Source organism: Bactrocera latifrons, unplaced genomic scaffold (genome assembly GCF_001853355.1).
Source record: "Bactrocera latifrons isolate USDA-ARS-PBARC rearing strain unplaced genomic scaffold, ASM185335v1 scaffold_840, whole genome shotgun sequence".
Lineage (NCBI taxonomy): Eukaryota > Metazoa > Arthropoda > Insecta > Diptera > Tephritidae > Bactrocera > Bactrocera latifrons.
The window spans coordinates 1,565-11,368 of NW_017537535.1; the positions used below are offsets into that span (position 1 = coordinate 1,565).

Here is a 9,804-nt window from a genome sequence, read left to right on the forward strand (position 1 = left end):
TATGACTTTCAACAGTGACGTGAGTGCCAAGTCGCGAGTGCGACGACTGTTTGTTTGATGACAGGAGATATTTCGTCTTGCCCTCGTTCACTGCCAGACCCATTTTATATGTCTGACAACAAATGTACGAAACACTATCCAGGTGGATACAGGATACAGGACAACCAACGGAAACACCGCCAAGAACAAAATCGACATTGAAAAGTTTTTTTTCAACTTGCGTCAATGATCCGTTTGGGAGAACGTTACTCTATTCGGAAATGCCTTGCTATTTTACATGGAATAAATGGTTACGCAGAAGCAAGACCAATCATTTCAACTAATTTATACAATCCGAAAAACTGCTATTGCTTCTACCTTCAGTTGCTATTGATTAATGATTGCGTATTGTGAATGGTACGGTGTGTACAACTTTTTGAGCAGCATGTCAGCAACTGCTGGAACAGGATAATCACTGGAATCAAACGATGGACGATGCGATAGCTACTTCGTATGCCACTAAAGTTCGTATAATATGCGCGATGGTAATTTCAACATATAAGCCTTCAAATCCGCGTCAATTTTGGGATACGAACAAAACTTCGCTAAGAATTTCAAATGGGTAATTAAATTCACTTCAACGAAGATGAACTAATTCACGAATCCGATTGACCAAATTATCGTAACTACGATTGCTTGAGTGCACGCGCAATTTCAGTTTCCAAAAATACTGATTTTCATGACTTAAACTAGGAGATTCAAAGTCAAATTCAGGGATGTTTACGTTCATACAAATAGATCGATCGCCTTGAAAATGAATACGAAGCCGTGAATCATACAGTGGAATTTCTAAATTTTTTGGAGAGGTTTGGTATGCTGTATGCTTGTCGAAAAAATATCGATATATCGGTATAATGTTTTCAATGCATCGATATTTTTTAACGTTTTTTATTGTTTCGATATATCGAAGTATCGATATAATATTACAAGTATTGAAAAGTTATGAAAATCGATGTTTTTATGATTAAAAATTTCTATATCTATATAAAGTTAGTATAAATAACTGTACTAAAATAATTTCCTGCTTTTTAATTTAGTACTAAAGTTGGGTTTTAAGTTGGCAACATTGTCTGTCAATTGTAAATGTCATTTCAGTGTCAGTGTCTGTAATTCAATTCAACTGTCGTCTGTCAGTGTCAGTGTGTTAACCGCCCCGCGTATTATAACCTCAACGCGAGCGCGACCGTATTTTATGTTTTTTCTGATTGTACTTCTCAAACAATATAACTAAGTAATTCAATCAATAATCAATTCACGTATGTAAACAAAATAATTCGAGCATTCCAATCATGTCTAGCTATATATAGCCAGCACGTAAATCAAAGAATTTTTTTATGCCTGTATCAGATAAATATTGGTTTGATTAATAAATAATTACTATTTTAATTGTTGTTCTTGATTTATTAAAAATTATGTCTATTGATTAGTATTTATCTAGTAATGTAAGGTGATTAAAGTAGATTAGGCCAAATATTTTTTTTCGTATCATACCGATAAATCGATATTTTTAAATAAAAATGTCAATATCGATATAATCAAAAATTACCGATACAATATATATCGATACTTTATTCCATTTCCGACATCAGTAGTATGCTGCCGTATCATTGCGTCTCAAAATTGAGCCAAAACTGTGTAATGGAACACGACTGATTGTGACGCAGCTATCGAATTTAAGGGGGTAGAATGATTGATTTTATGAATTCCTTTGAGTTCCAACGATTTACCATTTCAGTTCAAACGTATTCAGTTTTCAGGGAAATTGCAGTTGCGATGACAATCTACCGAACACAAGGACAGTTGATAGAAGTGTGTGGTATAAATCTGGAAATGCTATGTTTTTCACAATGCCAGTTATACAGGTACGTATCGTGTTCACAAGTTGGAAAACTATCTTCTCTGTACATTTGCGCACCGGAACCGAAACCAAAATTTATTGTTTGTCAACAATGAAAAAAATGTAGGAAAATCGCATATAATGATTTTAAACACAATATAAATGCAACTTTCTTTGCATTTCAAAGCACATAATTTCAAGCAGAACAACACCTGCGGGATCAGACCATATGTATATATGTATATTAATAATCAGAATGATGAGACTTTTTGCAATCATGACATTGGTTTATCCGTCCGCCTGTCTGTCTGTGCAGGCTTCAACTTGAGTAGTTAGATATACATTTTGTGTATAAAGGCAAAACGAATTCGTAGATGGCAGTAATTGCATCACGACCAAAAAAGCCATTAATGGAAAATTCATAAATTTCCACAACTAATCCGAAAATTGAAATATTATATGATACAACGAAGGGCACCTGTGGTTTTTAAGAATACCCGTCTCTTAATCGGCTAATATATTATTTCGTATTAAAACTAAATGCATAAGAGACAATTACTTTTACATCCATAATGGCACAATATGGCTGCCGGACATGTTCGATCAATTTGAACGATATTTGGTAGGTATGTACTGAAATTACAGAATTACAGTCCGAAAATGTGTAAAATGGAACCACAGCCACGCCTACTTCCCATGTAAGACAATTTTAAATTCCATTTGTTCCATCTTTCACCTTCCAGTATACAAATCAAGCAGCACTTAATACAACGTAACGATTAGTGTCTTTATGGGATGCCATCTTACAACCAAAAATTGTACAAATCCGACAAAAACTATTCAAGCCAGCAGATACCGAATATGTGGACCCCAGTTCCCATTGCGAACTTTTTATCGAAAATTTCTGTCAAACCGTGAGATATAGTATTAAAATTGAGAGAGAATCCTCTCCAGATAATAGTGTGTCTGAAGTCCGATATATATAATACAAAGATTTTCGTACTTCCGGCTAACTGCATATCTTATATATCAGCTAATATGTGAATAATACTGTGATTAAATTGAAAAGTGAATTTTTAATTTATACTTCGCGTGTTTTTCGAATCGGTAAACTTTTTTTTGGAAGTTGGTAGTACTGTTTGTGACATCTATGCTAAATTTCACGTAAACATGTTCATTAGTATTTGAGATATACGCCGCGTTTGTGAGGCTCTAAAAGTGAATTCTTCGATTTTAACTATGTCTGAATTTATTGAGCAAAGAAGTGCGATAATGCACCATCTCTTATTGCATTCATTATTCGTAATCGTTTCGCCACATTTTTAAATAATATTAGGTTGGCACATATCTCCCTTCCGCTTTTTTTCTATTTATTCAATGCTTTATAAAAAGTGTTACTGTGATCGGATTTAGTTCAAATATGCGCCGTTTCGTGCGATAATCTGTTTTCATCTTGACGGCAACTTCATTATACCTCCTCGCAGAAACCCCCCTCCTTATTTGCGAAGAACTCGAACAAGCCTTTTGAGGCTTTACACCAACTTTACACCAACAAGGGAGTTCGCTATGGACAGGAACAGGTGGTAATCACTTGGCGCTATGTCCGGGCTATATGGTGGCTACGATAAAACCTCCCATCCGAGTTCTCGCACATTCTAACGAGTCGTCAACGAAGTGTGTGTTCTGGCGTTGTCTTGGTGGAACACTACACCCTTTCTGTTCGCCAATTCTCGTCTATCGTCAGCTTCAAGCCGTCCAGTTGTTCGCAGTAGATGGTAGAATTAAGCGTCCGGCCATATGAGAGCAGTTCATAGTGAATGATTCGCTTAAAATCCCACAAAACACACAGCAAAACCTTAATGGCCGTCAAGGCTTGGTCACTGCTTGGGACGATTCACCGGCCTTCGAATACGACCGTTTTCGCTTAATATTGTCGTATGTGACCCATTTTTCGTCGCCAGTCACCATTCGCCTCAAAAATGGGTTGAGTTCGTTACGTTTCAGCAAATTATCGCAGGCGTTGATTCGGTCCAGAAGGTTTTTTTGCGTCAAATCATGCAGCACCCAAACATCAATTTTATTTGTGTATCCAGTCTTCTGCAGATGGTTTAAAATGTTTTGGTGACTAACTCCCACTCTGGGCGATGTCACGAGATGCCACATGCCGGTCTAACACGACGATTTCCATGAATTGATCGGTATTCGTCGTCACATGTCGTCACAGGTCGTCCGCCGGATGGCTTATCCATGGTATCGTTTTCACCCACTCTGAATCGTTGAAACCATTCGTCCGAGTTCGAAGTGATAGGGTACCATCCCCCAAAACAACATTAATCTCACGGAATGTTTATCTAGCGGATTTGCCTTTAACGAAGGAAAACTTAAAAATAGCGCGAATTTCGGCGTTAATGAAGTCCATGCTTACACGTCTATAACTGTTAAACACAATATCCCAACTAATTATGTATAGCGTCGTTTTGTAGGTTATGTCAAGATCTTTAACAGATGTATGGTATTGCCAGATATGACCTCTGTAGCGCTTTATACGTAGCCGCGAAATTCAAAAGACAAAAGGCGTAAGGGAGATATTTAACAACGTAATATCGTGCCACAACCACCGCATTTCCTCTGATGTATCTTCGTGTAACTTCTGGCTATTCACCAAATTCTCATAACCACTCCGAGGACACCGTTTTGACTCAATTAAGGATATAAAAACTGAATCGTAGAAGGCGTGATGGCCATCACGGTCGACTATTTTCCAAGTGCTATGATGACTGGAAAATTCGTTGGCATAACTGTATTGCAGCGGAAGGAAATGAAATGGACAAAATTCACCTTTCAACTTGATCACAGTAGTATTTAACTAAATTTGGTGAGCGTATTTTTTGCTTAACTTAGCATCTATGTAACTAAAATGGATAAAAAACCCATATCTCTAATATCCAAATTTTCAAACATCCGGTTAGCTTTGCTCTTTATATAATATTAGTTTGTCAAAAAAGTCTTGCGGTATTTTTATTGATTTTTCAATTGTTCATAAAAATTTGTTTGATAACTCATGCCCAGCTCTTGACCGCTGCTACGGCTGCTACTATGTCGGTCTCTTTCGACCAATTCAGCGATTTTATCGCAATTTTCGACGACAGGCCTTTCGGAGCGTGGCGCATCGTCGACCACCTCTACACCAGAAAGAAAACGTTGAAACCATCGTTGTGCGGTGGAAATAGAAACTATATCGGGTCCATAAACTGCACAAATTTTATTGGCGACTTGAGATGCATTTTTGCCTTTATCGTAGTAGTACTGTGAATGGCAGTGAAAGTATAACGCCAGGAGAAGGCAAACCCCATTCCCCAATCGGTGAAGAGGGAGCAGACGTTCGACTGTGCGACCATGAAGAAATTTTAATAGCAGTTACCCGTCTGAAGAACAACAAAGCGGTGGGGGAGGATGGATTGCTGGCCGAGATAATAAAAAACTTCGGCGAAGAACTGTTAAGGAGTATGCTTTAGCTTCTTAAAATAATGTCGGACAAAAGCATGCCCAACGATTGGAATTTAAGTTTGCTATGCCCGATCCATATAAAATGAGACCCCACAATCTGCGCCAACTACTGTAGGATAAGCCTCCTCAACATCGCAAATAATTATTCTATCGAGCGCATTGTGTGAAAGGTTAAAGCCCATCGTCAACAAACTGATTGGATCTTATCAGTCTGGCTTTAGACCTGGAAATTCAACAACCGATCAGATATTCACCATTGGAGAAGTAAACGGAGAATCTACACACACCACTTCTACAACGATATCAATGCTGCTTTTGACAGCACGAAAAGGAGCTGGCCTAAAGCCGCTATGTCAGAATTTGGTATCTCCACGAAACTAATGCGGCTGTGTAAACTGACGTTGAACAACACCGAGAGCTCCGTCAGCTTCGGGAAGGGTCTTGATACCAAACGAGGTCTCAGACAAGGCGACTCTGTGTCTAGGAAGCCTCTCCAAGAATGAGTTCTTAATTGTTACGGGAAGGTCCTTCTACGTACAATTTTCTATTTTTTCTTATTATCATATAGAAAACTCTACATCTCGCTTCCAACTACTTGAAACAATATCCTGTTCCTTAGATTTTGTAGGAAATTGAATGCTCTACAAAACAGATCTATACGATTCTTTCGTAAACCCAACTGTTTAAAAGATATTAACAGTTAAATTTCATTATTTTTGGTAAAATTTTTTATTTCTTATGAATTTTATAACTCAGTGAACTAAATTATTATGAATGATGAAACTCCTAAGTTTTTGGAGAGGCTTTCTGAGAGGTTCCTAGGAACCTATTTTTCAGAGTACCAAACGAAAAAAAAATATGCATTGATGTTTGACGATGATTATCTCGCTAACACTTAACTTAATCGAAAAATTATAACAGACCATTTTTATAGAGCAGTAACTTTCCTACAAAACTGTGAGTTTTATCATTCATAATGATTTTATGTACCTATGATGGCGATATTAATATTAAAAATGATGGATTTGGGTTCAGACATTATTCGTGCAAGCTTTATCTCTTTATGTGAAGTACGTGTGGTTGTAATGTGCGAAGAATGCCACAGTGTACATTTAGTAGAACTCGGTCAGGCGGGTCTCACGCCGATCCTCCAATTTTTACACGGCCCCCATAAAGCCCGCTTAAACCATCAAGGACATAAAGGTTATGTCTCTAGAATATTTAGCAATTGATTTATCGCTTTTTTCATCTAAAGCCTGTACGTATCACATAAAACTAATCGAGATAGATATAGGATAATGTATATATAAATGAAATTATCAGGGTGACGAGAAAAGTCGAAATAAGGTTGACTGTCTGTCTGTCGTCCATTCGTACGCCAGCCGTGCAATCTGTAACTCGAGTAAAAATTGAGATGTCTCGATGAAACTTGGTACATAGGTTCCTTAGTACAATAAGAAAATCGGGCCCATAGATGGGCGTAATGGGACCACTGTTACGCCCACAAAACGCCATTAATTGGAAACATATAAATTGTCATAACTCAGCACTACATTAAGATAAAATGCTGTATTTTGGTACAGAGGATCGCTGTAGCAGGAGCACCTGTGGGAAATTTTTCTTCAAAAAGTGGGCATGGATGAAATCGAGCATAACCCTGCTCACTAACTATATAACGTACTTTTAAAGGATTCTAAACGCGTAATAAATCAATAACTAAATACGCCAGAGATTTAAATTCTACCACCAAGATGGTGTAAGAGAGCAGGTGCGAAAATTGGAGGTTGGGTGTGGCACCGCTCACTTCTTGGTTAAATCCCATATCTTGGGACCAGACTCATGGTTAACGAAACAATTTGGTATGCGGCATTCTTCTCATATTCTTATGTCATAGTACGATATAAATGGACGAAAGCGGACAACACCCACACCTACTTCCCATAATAATTTTAAATCCTGTTTGATTGATTCACTTTCCAGTAAACAAATCAATAAGCAATTTGTACAACGGTTTCAAACTTTGAACGAATAATGCCTTTATTGAATGCCATCTTATAACCTAAAAATATTTACCTATAGTTGAGTTTTAATCGAAATATTCGGTATCTTTGTGCCCTAAAAAGATAAATTAGAGCGAAAACTTGGCCTAGCCCATATATAACTAATATCAGGATTTTTCAACTACCGGCTGACTTTACTCTATGTGATTGGTTTAACATCTTAAAGTATTTCCCTGGTTTTTATTCTTGCTAGTTGCAAGAGTATAAAATGTTCGGTTGCACCCGAACTAAGCAATTCCTTACTGAATTTGATTAGGTTATTCTAGCTTAAGTGGTTTAGAAGATATGTGCATTAAGCGAAATAAAGGGCGGAGCCACGCTCACTTTTTAAAAGTTTTCACCTCATTAGTGCCCCTTTTTTTTTGTGCTTAGATCTGACCTTTTATACGTTTTCAATTCATGGGTGTGATTTCTGGGGGTGGCAGTGGTCCGATTATGCCTATTTGCGACATCCGTCTTTTTTTTGCTAAGAAATATGATACCTGAATTTTTACTCAAGTTAAAACTTGTACGGATGGACACATAAACTGGCGCCAGATTTCAACTCGTTTCCCCATTCTGATAATTTTTATTTATAGCTATACTAGAGGACCCCGTTAATTGCATTATCATTTTAATTACGAAGAGATTTTAGATATATGTATGTAAATATTTTCGTCTTTCGTCAAATAGTTCTAAAAAGTTGTCGATTATGCGTAAAGTGCCGACCAGAGTAGAAAGGAACAAAAAGTTTGGTTGGGTTACGTTTTATGGCTAATCTTGAGATCGTAGCTGGACTACTAAATGCAGTCCCTGGTTTTGATTCTTTCCCCTAAAGCCATAAAAATCAAATTCTTTTAATTCGAAGTTATTATATACGAATTTTGCAAAGGCGTTTAATGTCTGTTCTCAACAGTTTGGTGGAATATGTGAAAGTGTGAGCTCTCATGTGTTTAAGTGTTAATGTCGCAACCGGGGACAATAAAGTAGGAAGTGCTGAGATGTTTCCTCCACGTCGTATTCCATACAACTTCTGTAGATGGCAATTGCCTGTTAAAACTCCCACAAATAAGGAGACACTTTTTCTTCTTTATTTTCCAATTCGTATTCGAATATTGGTGATCATATAACATTTAAGAATATATACAATATTCAGTCATCGACTGCCACTCGACGCATACGGTTGTTCTCTCAAGTTTTCGGTGTCTACTTTGTACGGCGCGCCTATGAGCTAATTCGTCTCACGTGTTTTGCAATTTACTTTTTCTTCTTTCTATAGTGATTTTTCTAACTCTTCAATACAGTCAACTCCAAAGGTAAATTTTTTTCAAAATGTCCCCTGGTGGGACCCAACTGGGAAATAATAGGTTCGCCCTGTTAGATTCTAGTGACGAAACAAAAAGAAAAAAAAGCGACCAAATTTGACCTCTTCCCCACTCTACCAACAAAAGCAAAAGACCATCCCAAATATTTGGTGGTAAGTGAGACAGACACGAACAAACCTCTAAACAAATACTCCTGTTTCGCAATCCATAAAGCCTAATTAAACATAAGCTCTGAAATAATAAAAATCAGCGAGCTCTTGTGAAAAACAACATCATAGCCAAAAAGTTCACGTCTACAAACAACTATTAGGAGTTTGCAACGTCAAAATTGACTTACACAAAAATCTTAACTCTAGCCAAGGAACCATTTACGCTTATTGCCTAAATAACGTTCCTGACGTTGAAATAGTTGAAAATCTGAAGGAACAGGGTGTGTCGTCCATCTACAAATTCCCCAAGTATGTAAATGGTCAATCTGATCCGAGCGGAGTAGTTCTTCTTACAGTCGACTTGTACTACTTACCGGAACAAATCGATATCTCGTGGTACAAAACAAAAGTAAGATCTTACTATGATAATTCCATGAGGTGCAAAAACTGCCAAGCCCCCTGTATGTGACACATGTGCTTTGCCACCCCATCCTCCACCATGCACCCGTTCCTTTTGCGTAAGTTGCTCAGGCAACTCATCTTCCAGTAAAGAATGCCCGAAATTTTAACAAATAAAAAAAATAATCACTATGCAAACAGACAAGAAATGGTCATATCGCGAAGCAGTAAACATACATAAATTGCAAACTCCACCAACTTTTACTTCTTCATCTCCCTCATTCTCTAACACATTAAACAGCTCAACCAACAAAGACAACGACAATAACAAGAAAACAACAACCCAACCTGATATTCACACAGTTACTCCCTCTCTCAACTCAAATAATAACATAGAACCAAATCCAAAACAAACAAATTCACCAAACTCAACAAACAACATTTACTCATTAAACTCATTACCAACCTCAACGGCAGTCGATGACTCTTCCACGACGACTCTCCACTAT

The 9,804-nt window shown here is 37.4% G+C and overlaps 1 protein-coding gene across 1 annotated transcript in view; it reads left to right on the forward strand.

The window, feature by feature from the left end:
- Positions 1-1,693: 1,693 nt before the first annotated feature.
- The window catches only part of LOC108977136 (GATA zinc finger domain-containing protein 4), a gene marked incomplete at its 3' end in the record, with an annotated part of 59,550 nt that continues 51,439 nt past the window's right edge, over positions 1,694-9,804 (forward strand). Inside the window, exons 1-2 of the mRNA XM_018946705.1 lie at positions 1,694-1,720; positions 1,775-1,901. Coding sequence (XP_018802250.1) covers positions 1,875-1,901 — 27 coding nt within the window. The remainder of the gene's footprint in view (positions 1,721-1,774; positions 1,902-9,804) is intronic.